The sequence below is a fragment of the Peromyscus californicus genome, unplaced genomic scaffold (genome assembly GCF_007827085.1).
Source record: "Peromyscus californicus insignis strain IS unplaced genomic scaffold, ASM782708v3 Scaffold_3__1_contigs__length_106647218, whole genome shotgun sequence".
Lineage (NCBI taxonomy): Eukaryota > Metazoa > Chordata > Mammalia > Rodentia > Cricetidae > Peromyscus > Peromyscus californicus.
In genome coordinates, this window is record NW_026294551.1 from 86,587,887 (window position 1) to 86,608,812 (window position 20,926).

The window sequence follows — 20,926 nt, forward strand, 5'->3', positions numbered from 1 at the left end:
TCTTAGAATCGATAAGTGTCTATTTGAAAGGACTAAAGATGCTTGGGGTTAAAGAGCAATCATATCAGGGTCTAATTCTTGTTAGCATTTTTAGCTACTGTGCAAGCAGCCTGCAGCATGGATTAAGGATGCCAAGCCTTGTACTTGGGCACTGAAATGAAAACGCAAAAGAAATAGAAGCTGCAGTCTGTGCCTTATCAGTCCTGCTGCGACAGGGAAATGCTAGGGCTCTGTGTCCCCTGGGGGCACTGGAGTGCTGATTGGAGTCAAGGCTTAATTGGGAATTCTTCCTGGAGGATACATTTTGAACTGGGAGTTTGTGGCTAAAAGCATCCTTGTCTCTCAGCCTCATTGTCACAATTAGTTGTGAAGGGTATTTGAGTAATATACTACCAATCATTTTTTTAAAGCAATGGACTTTGGTAATAACTTGTTTTCTGGAGAGAGCAGAGTCTCTGGAGAGAGCAGAGTCTCTGGAGAGAGGAGAGTCGGGGCTGTTTCCCCCTTCATTTGCTGCCCTGGTTCCTCTGCAGTTCAAGGTGATGTCATTGATTGGGGGGAATACAGCTAGCACCCTCAGAATTGAGCACAGCACAGCACAGTGCCCTTGAGCAAACGTTTGCCTTTAAAGGACTGAGAGCTACTGTTCCGAGGATGCTCACCCATCCCAGTAAGGTCCCTGGTCCAAACACATCATGCCTAGAACAGGGCATCCCCCATCTCCTCCACAAACCATCCTCCTGTCAAAAGAAAAAAAAAAAAAAAACCACATCCCATGCTTCCCCCTTCAGGTATTGCTGTGGACAAGAATGGGCTTATGTACTTCGTTGATGCTACCATGATCCGGAAGGTCGACCAAAATGGAATCATCTCCACCCTGCTGGGGTCCAATGACCTCACAGCTGTCCGGCCACTGAGCTGTGACTCCAGCATGGATGTGGCCCAGGTGGGACTCTATTTCTCATCCTTAACCAACTCCTAGGTCTTAGCCCGTAGTTCCCACGTGTTCCTGTGTGAATTGGGAGTATGAGCTATGGATACTGATCTTAGTTTGGAGAGGAATCAAGGTGAACTAGACATTAAGATGGAAAAAAATGCAGGATAGGAATGGGGGGGAGAAAGAGAGAGAGGGGCAATAAAAGAGAGAGAGACTGGGGGGAGAGGGGAACAGAGAGGGCAATTCTTCTCTGAGAAGCAGAGCTGGTGGCATACTCCAGCAGTGGCAGATTATAGGGTAGGGGCTGCTGTATAATTATCTCTCGTCTCCATCATTTTCAAAGATCTGAGACTGTATGGTTTAGCGTTACATGTCAATCAGAGCTTCCCTGTTAATCTGGAATGATTGCATCTTCACTATATAAACCTCCACTTTGTGCAGTAGTTACCAGAGCAGAGCCCTCCTCAATCATCCTCCAAAGTGTGTGTTTCATCGGGTCTCTTACAGTGGCAGAGACCACAGGCTCCTGAAATGTGCAGCATTTGTTCAAAGAAGCCGGCTTGTATGTTCACCCTGCCTGTAAGAGTCTTTTCAACCCTCGGTCAACCTCATAAATTTTAGCTCAAATTCCCCAACAAACTGACAACTTGCTACTGAGATTTTTATTTCAAATTCCACAGAGAAAGAATGTATTTGACTTGGCTCTGTTCGCTTCTTTTTTTTTTTTTTTCAAGCACTCAAGTTGTAGTTTGTTAACCAGCCTGTTCTTTGTCTGTTCTTGGGCTAGGGCCACCTTCCAAGCCACATGGCTGCTTTTTTGCTATTTAGACAAATGTGTCTTCTCCAAATGAACACAGCCTTCTCTGACCCATAGCTTGGGGAGCTGAGTATGGGCTGAATGGCCTTGGCCCCTTATGCATTCATCTACCTGTTCCACCACATTTGATGGCTGCAGCCCTGGCTAGTCATCCGAGGCTGAGAAACAGGGTCGTGGATGGAGCTGGCAGGCCTCGAGTCAGGACAGATGAAATTGAAGGAAGAGTTTGTCACATGCTCCTCTCTTCTCCATCATAAGCAGCCAGCTCAGGCAAACAGTTCATCGAACTGAAAGGGTGCTACAGTAAGTGTACTACTTAAAAGGCTAAGTCGGTGCTGGGGAGATGTCTCGGCAGTTAAAGGCACTTGTTGCTCTTGCAGAAGACTTGGGTTTGAGTCCCAGCACCCAAGTGGTGGCTTACAACCATTCATAACTTCAGTTCCAGGGGATCCGACATACCCTTGCCCTCTTCTGATCAGGCTCACACATGGTGCCAACATACATTAAGGGAAAGCATTATATAAAATAAAGTAACTATTTTTTAAAGCTAAGTCTTTTCTCCAAATGCATAAAATCAATATATTAGAGGCTGTTCTTGAAATGCCATGTCATGACAGGTTCGTCTGGAATGGCCGACAGACCTTGCCGTCAACCCCATGGACAATTCCCTGTACGTTCTGGAGAACAACGTCATCCTGCGGATCACCGAGAATCACCAGGTCAGCATCATCGCAGGACGGCCTATGCACTGCCAGGTTCCTGGCATTGACTACTCACTCAGTAAGCTTGCCATCCACTCTGCTCTGGAATCAGCCAGCGCCATCGCCATTTCTCACACTGGGGTGCTGTACATCACGGAGACGGATGAGAAAAAGATCAACCGCCTACGCCAGGTCACCACCAATGGGGAGATCTGCCTCTTAGCCGGGGCAGCCTCTGACTGCGACTGCAAAAATGACGTCAATTGCATCTGCTATTCGGGAGATGATGCTTACGCCACAGACGCCATCTTGAACTCCCCATCCTCCTTGGCTGTGGCTCCCGATGGCACCATCTACATCGCAGACCTTGGGAATATTCGGATCAGGGCGGTCAGCAAAAACAAACCTGTTCTTAATGCCTTCAACCAGTATGAGGCTGCGTCTCCGGGAGAGCAGGAATTGTACGTGTTCAACGCCGATGGGATCCATCAGTACACCGTGAGCCTGGTGACGGGGGAGTACTTGTACAATTTCACATACAGTGCCGACAATGACGTCACTGAGTTGATTGACAACAACGGAAATTCCCTAAAGATCCGCCGGGACAGCAGCGGCATGCCCCGCCACCTGCTCATGCCCGATAACCAGATCATCACCCTTACCGTGGGCACCAATGGAGGCCTCAAAGCCGTGTCTACCCAGAACCTGGAGCTTGGCCTCATGACCTATGATGGGAACACTGGACTCCTAGCCACCAAGAGTGATGAAACTGGATGGACCACTTTCTATGAGTAAGTAGGCTTTGGACCAGTCTCCCTAGCGCCCTCCCCCCTGCTCTCACTGGCATCTGGATGGACCATTCACCGTTGCTTTTAAAATTGCCTAGTCACGTCTTCCTAACTTTAATGATTTCTTATAGCCTCAGGATATTCATGTCCCTTCTCCTGACTCCTAAATGATTTGCTCTATCAGGCCTCTGATATCGAGCATCCTCCCTGCTAGCATTGGGAATTCCTGTTGTCTGCTGCCGTTCAAACTTCAGGATATTGGACACGCACAGCACCTGGGAGATAAAGTGCTGATTAACCCCACTGATTATTCATGTTTGCCATGGGTGCGGAAATTAGAAAGTAAGAGGCAGGGTCCCAGCGGGGCCTCTGTGATTTAACAATAGGTCCAGCAACACACTTGATTGCACAGACAGGTAGATAAACTCTGAATTTCCTCTTTAGCAGAAGCAGATCAATACAGATAAAGTGCTAGGTATATTAAAAGATGTGAGGGCTGGTCATATTTCCTCCAACAATTATCTCATACTTAATAGTTCTACCGTTTGTTTTGCCAAAAAAAAAAAAAAAAAGCTGTTTTCCCTAGCTCCTGAAGCAGCTTTGGTCAAGCAAGCCTGCTGCCGCAGGTATTAACCTAAAAGTTGCTGGCTGGAGGAGGCTGCTAAGCCTGAGTCCCCAGTGACCTGCTAGAGACTGAATGGAATTTACCAGTCTCTGGGCTTTCTCCACAGCAGTGAGCTAAGGGAGCAGTATGCATTAGGAGCCCTGGCTTGCTTTCTGTGTCTGTGTTGCTGCTAGCTGAGAATTCAGTAAGTTGGGGAGGGGATGCCACAGAGAGATAGGGGTGGGAGGGATAAGAGAAAGAAGACTTCATTGTTGATTATGCTTAAATCAACGATGTTCGCTTCCTGTGTGTATGCCAGTGGGTTTGGGAGAATGCAAAGGAAGCTGTCGCCACCTGCTGGAGTCTTCCTGCATTGCAGAACTTCTTGCCCAGGTCCTGACTTCCCCTTTGGGGAAAGCTCTCTGTCTCCAATGACTGAGCAACTTCACGTCCTTCCAGGTACTGGGACCTGATCACACTTCACCAACCAACGCACTTAGTAGCTGTTGAGTCTCCTGAATGAGAAGCAAAGGCTGGGGTCAAAGAGGCCCTCCTGAATTAGCCCTAGGTTGGAGTCCAGTCCCAAAGTTCGTTCAGATGTAGGAACCCCATAGACATGAATTCTTGATTGGAGGCAGTTTGCTATCAAAGGTCCGCAGCTGAATGAAAACATACATGTGATTCTCAATTTTTTTAAAGTGTTTGTTCAGGAGTTATGGTGAAACTAAATCACATTTTCTCTATTAATTTGCTACACTTCAGAATGTGAGTAGATTGGGGCTGGAGAGAGGGCCTAGTGGTTAAGAGCACTGACTGCTCTTTCAGAGGACCCGGGTTCAATTCCCAGCACCCACATGGCAGCTCACGACTGTCTGTAACTATAGTTCCAGGGGACCAACACCCTTACACAGGCAAAACAACAATGTACAATAAATAAAAAAAATTTTAAAAAAAAAAGGAATGTGAGTAAATCCAAAGATCCAGATCCCCCATTGTGGAGATTCACATGGATAAGTTTTCCTCAGGCATCCTAAAAAGATGGGGCATTCTTTTGATTTTTTTTTTTTTTTTTTTTTTAGCTTTTGTTACACATGGTCAGAAGATTGTCGCTTTAAAACTCAAACACAAGCCACACTTCCTGTCAAACATATCAGGTCCAGGTGAACACCACACAGTGATTGCAGAAGTCTAGAGAGAGGGTTGGGGTAACAGAAATGAAACACACACACACAGAGACAGAGAGAGATATGGTTTATGCTTCAATGAGAGCTTTCCCTCAGTTCCAGGAAGACCCAGCCTCGGAATTAAGATTTCCCCAGTTGTGGGCTATTGAGTCCTGACAGAGTATCCTAGGCAAGGTCCACCTTTAGAGGGAATGACAGATTCCACAGTCTTCCACAGGAGAAAGCGTCGCTTACCAGGACATTCCTGGGCCTCAGTATCAGAAAGGCAGTGGTATGGATGCCAGCTCTGACACATACTACCTCACTGGCATTGGACAAGTTTCTCAACCTGTCTGAGCCTCAGTGTATCAGATGGTAATATCAGCTGCACAGGAGCTGTGATCATTCACTGAACTAGTATATTTTCAGAAACCAGCAAAGGCTGGCGTTCAGAAGCTCAACAGAAACTAGATGCTAACAGGGAAGTAATAAAGCACAGCTATGTCTCCATTCCCTCCTGCATAAAGAAGGATGCAAGAGTTAGGCAGGGACTTAATTTCAAACAGTAGGATTGAGGGATGCAGTTTGCACTTGGAATGCTTTGGTTTGTATCCCGCTCTCTTACCACTCTATGGTCCCGATCTTCTGAGGGTCATAGTATACCTTAGCAAACCGGAGTCCAGAGGTGTAGAAAACATAACTCACCTTAAGGTCAGGCCCACCAGAAGAGAGAGCTATGCTGTGTGCTCTGCGGTTGTGATCATGTCCTCCTCCAAATCCAGCCAGTGGGAAAACAGCAGATGACATGTTCTAGATGCTGACTTCCCCTGGAAAGAAGTTCGGCAGTTATCTTATAGAAAGAGCAGGCTCTGCAGTCTCCCAAGCTGGAATGAGCCCTTCTGGAGACAGTTATATTTCTGTCTTAGAAGGTGGCTTTTGGAGAGCCAGTCAACATGGAGATGTAAGAATTGGGCTTCAAGTATCCCCTGCCCTGCTGCCATGCTCCCAGAGTAGGGGAAAGCAGCCTTGGTTTACCTTTGCCTTTTCGTCTGGCATGAGGCGTGGAATTTTGTCCATTTTGTTCCCATCCAAATCTCTAGTGCTTTCACCACCAGCTTGCATAGAAGAGATGTTTGATGAACTTCTTCTGACTATGAGCAAGTCAAAGGCCCCGTGGCCACCAAGGTCCTACCAAGTCCATCAGGCTGACACGGAGACCCCATTGCTGGTCATCAAGGCTCTCACTCCTGAGAGCAGAGAGGTTTCTGCACAGAGAGCTGAATCTGCAGATCTATCCTGGGGAAGCAAGCAAAGCTGTGGGCAGCTGCATCCCCCATGAAAGTCAATCTGCAAGCCAGAGATCGTGCTTTCTCCCTGCAGCCTGTGAAATGTCTGCCCTATCCTCACTGCCTCCCCCGGAGAAGCTCTATTTCCTCCTCTCAGAAGGATGGACCACAGCCCGCCCATTGCAAATGTCCTCAAATACAGAGCATTGAATTCCAAATCCTGCCCAGGTCCCAGAGAACACATTCAACACAGTCCCTACCTGCTGGATTCTGCTGTTGAGTCTATACAAGACACTCAGAGCCCGAACATTTTCATTGCTTCACTCTCTTATTCTAAAGTATTTTTATGCTTCTAAAATATGAAAGGAAGCTACAGTTACTAAAACATGGGAATATTCAAAGAAGAAAACAAAATTAGTCAAAAGCTCACACAGAAAACACTGTTAATATTTATATGTCTATATTTTCAGAAATGCTGGTCTACATGTAAAAAGCCATGTACTAGGAAGGGGTATTCTCTGTTCTTCCCTCTTCCATTCGACTCTGTTTCTGTGTGCGTGCTCGTACACACATGCCCATGTGCCAATAAATAGGAATCCATGCTGTTCATTTTGACAGCTGCCTAAGTTTCTGTCTTATATATAGGTAATTATTTAATAATCCTTAATCACTGATCCTTCACTATAGTTCTAACTTGTCACTATCATAAACAGAATCTTTGGAACCCCCTCCCATCTGAGAAACCATTGCTTTAGTAGGAAAAAAGAAAAAACAGAGGCATCCCTAGAAAGCCTGGGTCCCCTCCACAGTCACAGCAGCAAGCCTCTGAGGGGAAGGTGCTATCTGGATTTCAACTGCACCGCGCACTCTAGGCAAGGGAAGGGGCAGAGACAAGAGGCTGGACCCCCAGCTCGCTAAGCTTTCTGTCCCTCTCGCCACCTTTACCCCACTGGTCATGCAGCTTAGCATCCACGGAACTTGACTGTTTCCTCATCTCCCTAGAGATAATAGTTCCCAGGGCACTCCAAGTCTGGTCCAGGTCTCCATCCCAAGTATCCCAGCTCCCTCCATGTTTTATCAGTAATTTTTCTCACTGCTCCCCCATGGACTGCTCCTCCATGGACAACCTCCTTCCCACATCCTGTACCAGCTCCAGGACCCGTCACTCAGAACCTGCCAAGTGGGTTCCTCTCCTCAGTCCAGAAGGAGACCCTCCTCCAGCTAGAGGTCTAGCCGTGTGTCCCTTTTCATTCTCGAAGCAAAATTCACATTGCTCCACCCTCCTCCCCATCTCTCCTGAGTGTGAAAGCCCACGCAAGAGAGTTCAGAGGCTTCTACATGCAGACCATGAGGAGAGCCATTTCCCTCACCTAAGGTCTAAGGAGCCTCTCGCAATACAGCGGTCTTCTAGGGAGGGCAAATACTCTCCATCTGGAAGTAGCAAAACCAGAACCATCTGCTGAGAAACAGGTAAAGACAACTCATATCCGTAACGAACTCTCTTCAGGAAGCTTGTAGGCAGCCAACGCGATCATGGCACGCTCAGACATGGATGCCGAGGACAACTGAGATCCAGTGAGTCTCCCAGCAGGCTAGGGTATCTCTGAGCTTGGTTTCTTAGGGACTATATGACCAAGCGAGGTTTGTAGTGCTCAGGCCAGAATATGGAGGTGGCAGTTTGTCCCAGGCTGACTTTGAGAGGTCTACAAGGTGATGAGTGGAATGAGGTGGTGCCATGCAAAAGACTAAGGTTCAGACGTTCTCAAATACCAGGTTTTGATTGGATTGGATGAACAACCACTGGAGAAAACAGTGTGGTTTAAGGGCTGGGAAAAATGGGTCGGTGATTAAGAGCACTTACTGCTCTTCCAGAACACAAGTCCAGTTCCCAGCATCTACATTGGGCAGCAAACAACTGCCTGTAACTCCAGTTCTCTTCTGGTTTTCATGGGCATGAGTGCACACACCCCACCACACACACACACACACACACACACACACACACACACACTTAAAGGTTTGCTCAGCAGAGGTGAGACAAAATAGACTGGATAGTTGGGGAGCATTGACTTGGTCGCTCTGTGGAACACATTAAGAGCAAAGGATGCTTACAAGTAGCTATCCCCACTAGCTCAGAAAGATGTAGTTAAGCCCGCACTGCGTGAGACCAGGGGACTGGTTTCCACTGAGGTGCAGTCAGTGGTATCAAAGGGCTCAAGAAAACCACAGCATTGTTCCTCAGGACAGGTTGAGGTTTGGGTTACAGCAGGCCTTCAGTGTGGAGCACCATCCAGGGACCCCCACCTTCCAGTCTCTGCTCCCATGAGTCTGGCCTTCCTGTGGGTCTGAATGTCAAGGAAACTTCTGGCTCCACGGGCTGTGCTTCCAACTAGCATTTCTCTCCTCCAGCTATGACCACGAGGGCCGTCTGACCAATGTGACCCGTCCCACGGGGGTGGTGACCAGTCTGCACCGGGAAATGGAGAAATCCATCACCATCGACATTGAGAACTCCAACCGTGATGACGACGTCACTGTGATCACCAACCTATCTTCAGTGGAGGCCTCCTACACAGTGGTGCAAGGTAAGGCCCCACTACAGCAAACCCACTCTACCAGAAAACAGTCGGGGGGGGGGGGGGGCGGGGAATGAAAATAAATCTCTCAGATGCAGGGAAATGTCATACCCTCTCACCAAAGGTTTAGTTATCTAGAGAAACCCACGTGTCTAAAAACATCTAATTTTTCCCCAACTATTCTTCCTGTTTCTTACCTATTCCCTTCACCCTCTAAAAATCGAACCCATGTCATTATTTTCTCAAGAACAGCTTATTCTCCATGGCTACCACTGGGTTTGGGTTTCATCGTGCCATTCTGATTTTCTCTTGCAAACATGCTCTTGAGCAATCTCTTGCCAGCACCCGGATCCCCGAGGTCTCCGACCACCGTTGTTTTTGTTGTACGCAGTCCAGGGCAAGCACAGGGGCTGGCAAGAAACAGCACTTTACAGATTAATTTTTTCTTTTAATTAAGATATAATGTCGGTGGGCTCGCCAGTTGTCAGAGGATAAAAGTGTCCTCTCGGCAGATAAATGATGACATTTCTAGACTATTATCCCTCGGCAAAGCCTGTTTCAATGGCTCTATTTCCACTCCGCCAGATGATTAACGATGTAGATTGTGTCCTTCTGCATGATGGCCAGAGTCACTGAATGACAGGTACAACCTTGCTCGCTCCCCCAAAGCTGGCATCTCACAGGCCAGCCCAGCCTGGCTCCTCCACCCAGATGATGAGGACACAGCGTGCCTATGAAAGCGGGCTCCTGCTTGTGATTCTTTGATACAGGAAAAGGTCAGAAGTCTGATTGACTGGTGTAGATTCTATTCGGGAAGATAAACACACATTATCAGCCCCCACTGACTCCATCTACCTCACACTGTGTGTGTGTGCTTCCCAAGTTCTTTGGTAACACAGTGATGCGGGCAGAAATGGTGCCATGAAGAGACCAGAGGTAGCTTTTTCTCTTCCCTGTACCGATGAACAGTGGGCTTGCCTCGCAGTGCCTCTGACCTGTGCTTAGACCATCAACCTTAGGTTAGACGATAGGCCAAAGGGGAGGGAAAAAATTGAAGTAGTTTGCCTTTCATTTATTTTTTTTCATATAAGCTAAAATATATATGTTAAAGTTCAGGGATTTGATTGACACAAATTGTGTAGGCAATAGACATCTTTAAATGTTTAAATGTGCTATTAATAGTCTTCAGTGAGTAAAAGAAAAATATCACGGCATAATTATTTCTGGAGTGCCACATATTAATAATGTTTTCCTTCCCATGGATCAGTAACATCTCTGCTACTCACCTTCCCATTGTGTGTGTGCTAATTGAAGGCAGCCTCAGACTGACAGCTGCAGAGTACCATGGAAACCTGTAAAAATAGGGGTTCTATTCTCTCCTGACTAATCGAGTGGATAATTTCTCTCCCCATCCCCACCCCCACTAACATTCTTCCAGATCAAGTGCGAAACAACTACCAGCTCTGCAATAACGGGACCCTGCGGGTGATGTACGCCAATGGCATGGGCGTCAGCTTCCACAGTGAGCCCCACGTCCTGGCGGGCACCATCACCCCCACCATTGGGCGCTGCAACATCTCACTGCCCATGGAGAACGGCCTCAACTCCATCGAGTGGCGCCTGAGGAAGGAACAGATTAAAGGCAAAGTCACCATCTTCGGGAGGAAGCTTCGGGTAAGCAGGTCAATTTCTTGCCCCGCCATACACTTGGAGGGGACAGGACCCTTCTTCACACTGCAGAGGAGAACGTTAGGCCTCCAGAACGCCTTTCCACTTTCAGAAGGTGGGAGATGTATTCCTCTGGGTTTAGGGGACAATCCCTCCGTTTCCCGAGACAGCGATCCCCGTGGTAGATTCCCAGGGTGCCTCGGCTGGAGAAGGTATTGGTCTTCCTTTTGCGCCTGCCGTCTCCTCCCGCACCTGTCACTGTCTGGACAATGCAACACAGGAGTCAGGGCTGGTGCCTACCATGTGCTTGGTAATTTTCTAAACACTAGAAGAACAAAAGTATAAAGTGTGTTATTCACAGCCAAGGAGGGATGCTCTTCCGGAAATGCAGACACAGGATGATCACAGGGTGTGCACAGACAGATCCCTGGGGGATACTGTGTGGTCACAAAGGAAGATGTCTGCTAGCTAGCCTGACGAATCAGGAAGGTATCCCAAGAGGATATGTGCAATAGGAAGTTTTGACCAGCCCTAACTTACATCTTTGAAAAGCTAACAGGGCATCCATGCAAAAGCTAACAGAAACACACTCACTGCAGATAGCTATGCTATGGGCACTACATTAAATGCTTTATTTGTGTTACTGCAATATTTTCAATAGCCTGTTGGGATCTCAGGTGAGAAGCAGAGGTTCAAGGAAGCTAATTAGATGTCAGGACATAATAACTAAAATTCAAGGCTAAGCCAGGACTTGACCCCAGGTCCACCTCTCTGTCTTGTTCACTGGTCAGTATTCTTAGCCACAGTCCCACACATCTTCCTATTTAGATGATCAAAGCATGATGGATCCTGTTCCTGTCAGTTCTTGTCACACAGAGGGACCTACTCCTACCGTGGTGACAACCCTTCTCCCAGGGTGAGGAGATGATGGCCAGAAACCTGTCTTCATCATATCCAAAGCATGTTTACTGAGCACTTAGGGCCAGGCCCTGTGCTGGATACTTAAGGCAGATGTCACACAGGCAGAGCTCTGACCTTCCTGCCACTTGCATCCAGGGGCAAGGGGCATGAAAGAGGAGACAGCCAAGAAGTAAACCAATAAAGACCTAAGTAAATCGCAGGTCAAGACAGGCCCGAGGAAAACAGTCAGCCACAGAGTGAGGCAAAATCAAAACAATGCCTCAGAATTCCTGGGAGTAGAAGACTGAGGACCTGCCAAACATGGGTCATAACTTCCGAAGCCCGGCCAGCCAGGTGACCTCCCTGCAGAGCCAGGCCACTCCATATTAAGATTCTGTCTTTGTCTGGCTAGAGTTTAATTCTCCACATTAGGTTATCAGCAGACTCCCATGTTTTTCTTCCTCTGCTGATATCTGCAAAGTTGCAAGCTGCAGTATCTTCCTGAAGACAAAAATGGAATAAGATTAGTGGCTAAATCCTTAATGACTGGATTCAGGGCTGTGTAATTGATTTTTGATATGCTGCACTGTAGAAGTTGATTATAAGTAGTAATCATGCCTTTTCCTTGATAAATTAGTTATGCGTTTTGACTAAGTTTTCAAAATAAAGATAAATGTGGCCCTAAAATAAAATGGCAATAATCCCAACTTTGAATATTAAAATTCTTAATAATGGTACTTGTGGTAATTAACAGAAGTTAGGCACGCAAGTCTTATAACTGAATTTCTGCCAGGGTTAGACTTGCTGGCATCATGTTTATGCAAATCAAAACACAGTTTTATCTATCAACACCTCAACATTTAATTGTCTGGTGTTCGTTCCTGTAACAATAATCACATATCCATTTAGCTCTCTTAAATGAAAATCACTATGAGATTATAACAGGTTGAGTGGACTGAAAATGTAATTTGAAAATGAGGGAGAAAGCCTGGAATTTATTTGCATCTCATTTATTTTAATTCAGTTCATAAACTGTTTAGTGAATGAAATAAAAGAAACTCCTGGAAACTGCTGGGGGGCGGGGAGCTGTTGGAAGAAAGGTGTGGGGGAGGTGTTGAGCGAAGTGTTTTTGGGGACTTTGGCTTGGCCTTCCCTCCCTGTGCTTCATGAGTTCCTTATAGGAGCTTTGTAGCCCCTAAACTAGCGACATCTGTCGGCCCCTATGGCAAGCAGGCTGTCTCAGTCCATGATGATCAGGACGTTGCAAGCGGCACAGCATTAAGGAAAGGGGGCACACACTGTATCAGCCAGGAGCAGATAATCCATGGCACAGGTAATAAATAGGCCCTGACATTTCAGAAGCTTACTGCATCACAGTCCAGACAAGCCGCACGGCGACCCATGACGACTAAACCCAGTTGTTCTATGTTGGGATCCTACCACATCAAACACACGTGTCCCGGAGGCTGCTGTAGAAGAGGAATCGTTTAAACAAGTCAAGGGAGCTTAGTGAGCTAGCCTGCATGTCACATGCATCCATTCCACACACCCAGGAAAGGACAGTTGGGTTAACCCCAAGAGAGCTTGGAAAATGATTTTTCTGATTTCCAGGGAGAAGCCAAAAGATTTGGGGAGCCCAAATCAGGTCACAGGGTTGACAAGAGACCAGGGAAGGTTTCAGGGAAGTCAGAGTCAGTTCTGAAGAGCAGCAGAAATTAGCTAGGCAAAGATACCGGAAAGAAGTTTCCAGACAGAGAGAGAGAGACACCCTCAAGAAGGCCAAGATACAGGGGACTGCGGGGGAGCGGGGAGAAGCAGTTCAGAAAACCCCAAAACTCACGAGGCCTGAGAAAAAAATAGCCAGGGCCACATGGAAGGGAATATTATGCTAGGCCAGTATTTATCCTGAGAGCCGTGGAGAGTTGTCCCAGGGCTTAATTAGCAGAGTGATGTGTGGGGATGCGTGGATTAGAGAGATCTCTCCAGCTTCCCTGGGTGCAGAGGAAGACAGACGAGGAGGAGACCAGGCAGGAGGAGAGGGACAGCTCAGAGGCTGTTACAGTAATGCAAACTAGAAACTGGTCTCCAGCAGGGGAGAAAGAGAGAGAAGAGGGAGAGGCCTGGGAGAATCGCATGATTAATAGGATTTGGCAGCAAGTCTGGCTGCCGTGCCGTGCTGACTTCCAAGAGGCCTTTCACGTGACCATGTAGACCAGGAAGGCTGTGCCAGACTCTGAGCATGATGGAGAGAGGCCAGACACTGAAAGCCGAAATAGATGTGGGCGGCAGGGTGACCCCAGCCCTGCCTTCTAGGATGAGGAGACCAGGAAGGGAGGTGAAGATGTGGCTGGTCACAGCCGTGCCACAGGTTGTTCCCCAGGGACAGCGTTTGGAGTGAGTCTAGGGAGCCAGGATGGCAGCTGGCAATGTCACAGGCTAGACCAGATGGTCTGGCCTCTCCCCAGCACCAGCCGTCTCGTGAGTCTGACCACTTGGGGTTGTGAGACCAGGCTCTGAGTGGTCCAGTGTTGAGAGGTGTCCAAAACACCCAGCGAAGAACTTTCCTGTAACAGAACAGCCAGTGAAGTCCTAACCCTTCCCGGTAACCTGTCTTGTCACGGTCCTCCAATCAGAGATATGTCTTAACCGTTGAAAGTGCCAAACATTCCTCCTTGTAGACTGGGAACATGTAAGATGATGATGGTGCTGTAGACAAAATTTGATGGATCTGTTTCCTGCCCAGGGTCAGGCGAGGCAGGAAAGAGTTTCATCATGCCTCCCCAAAGACTGGTCTCTTGAAAGAGTACCTCCTGCTGCTTTCCTCCATACCTCTCACTGTCCTCTCTGGTATTTCAAAACGAAACAAAACAAAACAAAACAAAAAACTGCTTCACAGCATCTCTCAGCTCCATGATTGCAGGGACCATGTCACATTACCACACTAGTGACAAGTGTCCTGTGGGAAGATGTGATAAGTACGTCCTCTTTAGGCTCCACTTGGAAGATGTTTACCACATAAATTCTCCCCTACCCCAAGAAGGTAGAAGTTGGAAGCACATGCCCCCACCCCCAATCTGTCCAGAATCTTTCTCTGCAACACATATTCGGGATAGCAAGATAAAGGGGGGCATGCATTGTCTCACGAAGTGGGCCTCCACAAGGGGGGAGCTGACCTAGAGAGTCCAAGATGTCATCAGGTTCACATTGCTCTCTTCTCTTTCCCACAGCCCCCTCCCCGCTCCCCAATTTTCTTGTGCAGTAGGCTGGTGCTCTCTTCACATTGTGGGGAAAGAAGACTTGGCCAAAGTCTTACATCATCTCAGTTTGGTAGAACCAAGGACAGAATCTCTGAGTTAAAAAACAAACAAACAAACCAAAAAAAAAAAAAAAAAAAGAAACAGTCCCATGGAGGAACTGTGATTGGTGGCTCCCGTCGCTGGCTAGGGTGATAGTCCTGTGATTGGCCAGGCTCAGGTCCAAACCTGACTTTTGTAAGGGAGTCATGTAGAATGAAGAAGGTTTGGAAAAAGAGGGTCCTCTACCCAAAGGAAAGGATGCTAAACTAAGATTAAAAAAAAAAAAAACTGCATCCTCCATCCCTCCAGAGCCTGGCCATAAGGCAGACTAGAAGCCCTTCTCCTCTGCCCAGTAAGTCTTTCTCCTAGGCTCCTGGGAGAGGGGACCAAAATGAACACTTCCATTACCATCTAAAACCTCTTCTTTTTTCCTAGCAAGAATTTGTACCTGATTCTCTCTAAAAAAACGAGGGCACATGTCACTAGGGGTATTTCTTCTTGATTGTGATTTACATAGAGATTGCAAATACATGAAACAGCTCCATGGGTAGGTATGAGGACAAAAGAAAAATTGCTTCTGAGATAATCTTCCATTGTGATGCTGGTGTCTGTGTTATCAGCATTCCAATATGAAGTGGGAGTTAGTAATTTTGTTTGGGTTTCCATATCATTAATATGACACCACAGTTACACACTGGTGTGCATTACTTTTGTTTATGTACCGAATCACTGTGCGTCTGGAGAAAGGGGTGGGGTGCATGTGTGCGGGTGATCATAACCTCCTGAACTCAGTCCTGTGGAGGGCCCGCCCAGGCAGTTCTGTTAACATACTTCTATTGTCTTGAAAGCCTGGATTGTGTCCCTCCATGCCATGACACATTCATTCTCCACCTGCCTCATGTTTTCTTTTCCCAGCACCCACTATAGTCTTGACACACTTACTAACCACTCTGTGTGTATTTATGACCAAAACAGACAAGATCCTGTGCGACCTTGACAACATGGTGATGCATCCAGACCAGTTTGCAGCACCTTGAATTTGATTAGCTTAAATTACACATAATTCGAAGGGCAAGCCTCTGCTCATATTGAACCATGAATTCCCTAAGCAAACAGTACTTTACTTCTGGATAACTTATTGTATTAGAAAGTCATGATTGTTGTGTTAAAGATTAGTTTTATTTTTTTCAATTACGTGTATATGAGGGGCAGTATGTGCCATGTGCCCTCAGAGTCCAGAAGAAGGTATTGAATTCCCTAAAGCTGAAGTTACAGGCAGTTGTGAGCTGCCCAACAAGGTGCTGGGAACTTGATTGACCTAGGTTGTCTGCAAAAGTAATCCATTCTCTTAACCATTGAGCCTTCTCTCCAGCCCGCCTGTTGGTAGATTGTTTGTTTGTTTGTTTGTTTGTTTCAGAACTCTCAAGTTTATTTGGGGAAGGGGAGAACGAGTTTTAAGGTATCCAGCCCCCAGGCTGTTAATTCCTCTCTGTCCCCCATCTTCCATGGATGAGGGGACAAGGGCCAAGTGAGCTGGAAGGCGTCTGGACCTAGTAGAGTAGGAATGCAAGGCCCGGAAGGAGAAAGCAGAGGAGAGAGAATAGGGGAGCAGGGTGGTAGATTCAGGGTGGCTAGGGTAAGGAAGGGCAGCTAGCATTGTGGACAATCTGAGCCAAGATTGGAGGCTGTTGGCATGGCCCTGTGCCCACAAGTGTCAAAGGTAGGGCATTTCTTGCAATTTTTATTGTTGTTTTTTAAGACAGGGTCTCGATATGCAGCCCAGGCTGGCTTCAAATTGCCAGTCCTATGGTTTGAACCTCGAAAGTGCTAGGATCACAAGCATATATACACAAGCAAGAATTTACTATTTTGGATGGTATGGGGAGAAGTATTAAACACACGCAGGCACGCACACACCCACACCCACCCACACACACACACACCCACCCACACACACACACACCCACCCACACACACACACACACACACACACACACCTTAAGTGTTAGCAAAGCAACACAAGCAATGATAAAATAAATGTCATATAAAGAGACTGTGGCGATGCTCTGAAGAAAAGCCTAGGTCAAGAATGGGTGATACGTGAGATAAGCTACTCTGAGAAAAATGACATTTGAGCTGAAAACCGAATGAAGAATAAGTGTCGGGATTTTCTGGCCCTGGAGTGGAAGAAAAGCCCTCCGTACTAAGGCCCTTGCATGTTCAAGGGCCCTGAATTGGTGGAGGCAGGATTCCCTGAATCCCGAGCAGAAACAAAAACGGTGTGAATGGAGTGGACCAGCTGAGGGGAGCTGGAGGGGCCAGAGCCTCCTTGGCTGTGGTGAGGATCTTTGAGACTCAGCCAGCCTCCACAGGTGTAACTAGTGATGATGATGGAGAGGATTGCTGAGGGGTAGCCTTCCTATCCAAGTCTTGCTCGTCATTCTTCGGTCTCGGCACATCTTCTGGGAAATTTGTGGTCAGCCCCTGTGCTGGCTCCAGGTCCCGCCCGGTTCTGTGCTTGCCTGCTGATGTGAACCCTCATTGCTGCCCTGATTCTCATTCAGATTTCCCTGTCTCTGCTGAGGTCTCTCTGGAAGTTAGCTGGCTCTGTCTCAATGCCTGTCACAGTAGCAAGCACACAAATAGATACTTGGTAAATACCATATGGGTGAATGAATGAGTGAATGAGTGAATGAATGAATGGGATGAGCTGATGCTATGAAAAGTCACTCCCTTCTACCTCTGCCTTAGTTCTAGATTGGGAGAGCCTTCTGGAATGACTGACTATTCTTTGGAGCAAAGCCCTTCAGATGTTTTGACGCTCACCAATGACCTAAGTCACATTTTCTAGTCTTGATTTTCCATAATAGCGCTTTAGATGCTCAGAGTTGACAGGGCTCATACATTCATCCCATTCCAACCTCCATCCTCACACATGGCCCCAGGGACATGGAATTTTAAGAGAAAGGGCCTGTTCACCAGGACCTTGCAGGTTACCACAGATGGGAAACTGAGGTACTGTCAGTGACAATGTGGCTTTGCAATGAATCAGTGTCAAACCTTGACTCAAGATTTGGATCTTTCGCTTTTCCCACTCCCCATCACCACCCAAAAGAGCCAGTCATCCAAAAATAATGTTTGCTCGGGGAATCCATTATTTAATGTGTTTACAGAGGCTCCCCCTCTAATGATGCATTATTTAAGCTAATATTAAATTTATACCAAGTTGTTTTGTCTGCACAAACGCTGATCCCCATGTGGTGCTGGGTCTTATTCAGTGGCATCTGGGGATGGATGCTTTTAAGTCCCCGAGGACTGACCCAGAAAGGGAGTAAGAATGTCACCTAGCCAGGCTTTTCCTTTGGGTAAGTGAATAACTAAACTCAAAGGCAAGCATATCTGCTTTTAAACATCGGAGACTCTCACGACATCCCTCATCCATCTCCTTGGGTTTCCCATCCTGGGAGCCAAAATGGGCAAAGGGTTCTTCTGTGTGTCTAGCTGAAATCTGTCCTGCTGTGTTACAGTTCCATTTCCTGGGAGGGGGCTAGCAAAATGTAATTTCCTCCTTTGTGTTTCTCAGATCACACGCTCCTGTTGCCCCTCGAGCTGAGTTAGAGTCACCCGCGATGGGCCCAGCAGGGCCATTTTGACGACAGTGCTTCCTTTTCTCAGTGTTTTTTATGAGTCTTCCTGTGACAGGCATGCACTTGGTGAGATCAAAACATGCTGGGGGGAAATCCCAGAGGGGAAACTATTTCCCAAAATCTGCCCTCTGCAAAAATAAAAACCTTGCTAAATAGCTGAGTTTTATTAACTGGGGAAGCTAGGCTGAGGAAAACGCCCGATAATTAAAAATAATGGCTTCCTTACAAACACAAAATTGTATTAATTTAAAAATTGGTTTCTCTATCGCTGAATGCCTGCCGAGCCGGCTGAGGAGGGAATTGTGCTGATCCTGGCAGTGAAAATAATTCAAAATAACTTTTATGTTCTCCAGGATGCCTCAAGGTTAATTTAAATATTGCGAGTCGGGTAATTTAATTTGGAATAAGAGAACAGTGTGGCTAAATTAAAGCCCCTGCACGCTCTAAACCGGGGGGCAGGCACCCCCAGAAAGTCGAGCACGCCTGGTGGACTCGACTCCATTGGCTTACATCATACATCCCCAGCACCCTCCTTGAAGACACTGCCCTTAGAATTAAATATTTTTGATTAGATTACACAACTGGCCTGAACTCTTTGGTGGGGCTTTCAGTGAATTGATTACATTTAATTATGAGAAGGGCTGGGCTTTTAATAGAAATCTCACATTTGCCAACACCAACCAGTGATTTTCAAAATGTCTTTCCTGGGTCCTGTGTGCGCTAGGGAGTCATACATACCCTCCTGAGTGTTTGCTCTGAAATGATAACTGACTTGTAACAAGGTTCGCAAGAATTCTGACAGCATTAAGTTTTGGATGTTTTAAAAAAAAAAAAAGAAAGAAAGAAGAGAAGAGAAAAGAAAAGAAAGCCTCCCTCTCGCTTTGGCTTCCAGACCCTCTTCCCAGACACTGCAAGTCTGTTCATAGATAAATAAATTTATTGAGTCTCCTTTTAAGTCCCTATCAGCTTAGTTCCTGTCTCCATCCCTGGGTTCTCTGTCTGGTCTACACTCTGGCTCCCACATCTAGTCTTCCCCTCTTGGGGAGGATTCCGTGGGAACAGCAAGGGCCCGGGACATCTCCTGAGTTTAATCCTCCTGTGCAGCTGTGGAAGTGACCCCTCAGTGCTCAGTCACCGCTGTGTTTCTAGAGACTGCAGAGATGGCTCATTCGGTAAGGTGTTTACCTGTCAAGTATGAGCACCTGAGTTTGACCACCCAGCACCCACGTAAAAGCTGGGTGGGTGCCTCAGTGCAACCTGTAATCCCAGTGCTGGGAAGGTGGAGGCAGCACCCTGGGCTTGCTCTCCAGCAGTGAGACCCTGAGAGACCCTGTCTCACCCAATATTGATATCTAGCTTCCATATATATGTTCCTACACATGGGGGTGGGGGGTGGAGAGAGAGAGCGAGGGGAGAGGCAGAGAAAGAGAGAGTCCTACAGAAATTGTGAAGATTGAAATAATGTAAGTTACAGAAAGTATCGACACAGTACCAATTAAAGTATTAGGAGATTGTGCATTACTTTCAAATGTGAGTGACAGAAATTATGAGTAACACAGGCTTGGGGCTGGAGGGATGGCTCAGTGGCTGCTCTTCCAGAGGACCTGGGCTGAATTCCCAGCACCTGCATGGCAGCTCGCGATTCCCATCCAAGGAGATCGAGCACCCTCCTCTGGCCTTCACAGGTACTGCACACACAGGGTGCACAGCTATACGTGCAGACAAAACTCCCATACATACATATAAGATGAAACAGAGCTAAAAAAAAGTAACACAAGTTTATGTAAGATACAGGTTTGTATTTCTTACGATAAAGCCTAGAAGCAGCCCATGCATGAATGTGTGGGTGACTGACAGCTAGGGTCTTGGCTATTTTTTCCTGTTTGAGCCACCATCTTAGAGGTTCCATCCTCAAAAATCACCTCATGATGGCTCATACCTGTGATCCCAGTACTTGGGAGACTGAGGCAGAAGGATTACTACAAGTCTGAGTTTATAGCATGAGCTGCAATATGAGCTATATATGAGCTATATAATTGAGTTCCAGACACGCCTGAACTACGGTAGAAAACTCTGTCTCAAAAAAAAAACAAAAAACAAAAACAAAAACAAAAAAAAACCTCACCTCATATTCACCAAGTGGATGCTTTGGTACCAGTCACTGCATCCACATCTCACCCAGGAAAAGGTGGACCATGGGAAGAGCAAAAGCTGCAATTTTTCAGCAAGCCAGCTTTCTTCCAAGGATAGCTCCTCACATATACAGCCAGCAACTACCATTTCCTCTTTGTAGGCGGCTCCCATCCCCAAAGAAAGCTGGAAAATGCAGTTCTTTGCATGGACACAGAGCTTTTCCCCAGAATGCAGGTCCCTGAAGTGCTAACACTATTCTCAATCTCCCTACAAGTTGCAAAACAAAATCCCCCAGGGCTGACACAATGCTTCCCTGGCCCCTTGGCGTCACCAGGCACTTGGTGGACGTCATCTCAGGGAGCAGAGAAGATGCTCAAATGGCAAAGGAGCTGACTGGATAAGTCAAGCCT

At 47.0% G+C, this 20,926-nt stretch overlaps 1 protein-coding gene across 20 annotated transcripts in view; it reads left to right on the top strand.

Annotated features, from left to right (window-relative positions):
- Positions 1-20,926, top strand: part of Tenm2 (teneurin transmembrane protein 2) — a 1,246,916-nt gene that overhangs the window by 1,203,108 nt on the left and 22,882 nt on the right. For all 20 annotated transcript variants that reach the window (XM_052758549.1, XM_052758552.1, XM_052758554.1 and 17 more), the window contains 4 exons: positions 792-946; positions 2,372-3,246; positions 8,706-8,881; positions 10,311-10,546. In XM_052758549.1, the coding sequence (XP_052614509.1) occupies positions 792-946; positions 2,372-3,246; positions 8,706-8,881; positions 10,311-10,546 (1,442 nt within the window). The remainder of the gene's footprint in view (positions 1-791; positions 947-2,371; positions 3,247-8,705; positions 8,882-10,310; positions 10,547-20,926) is intronic.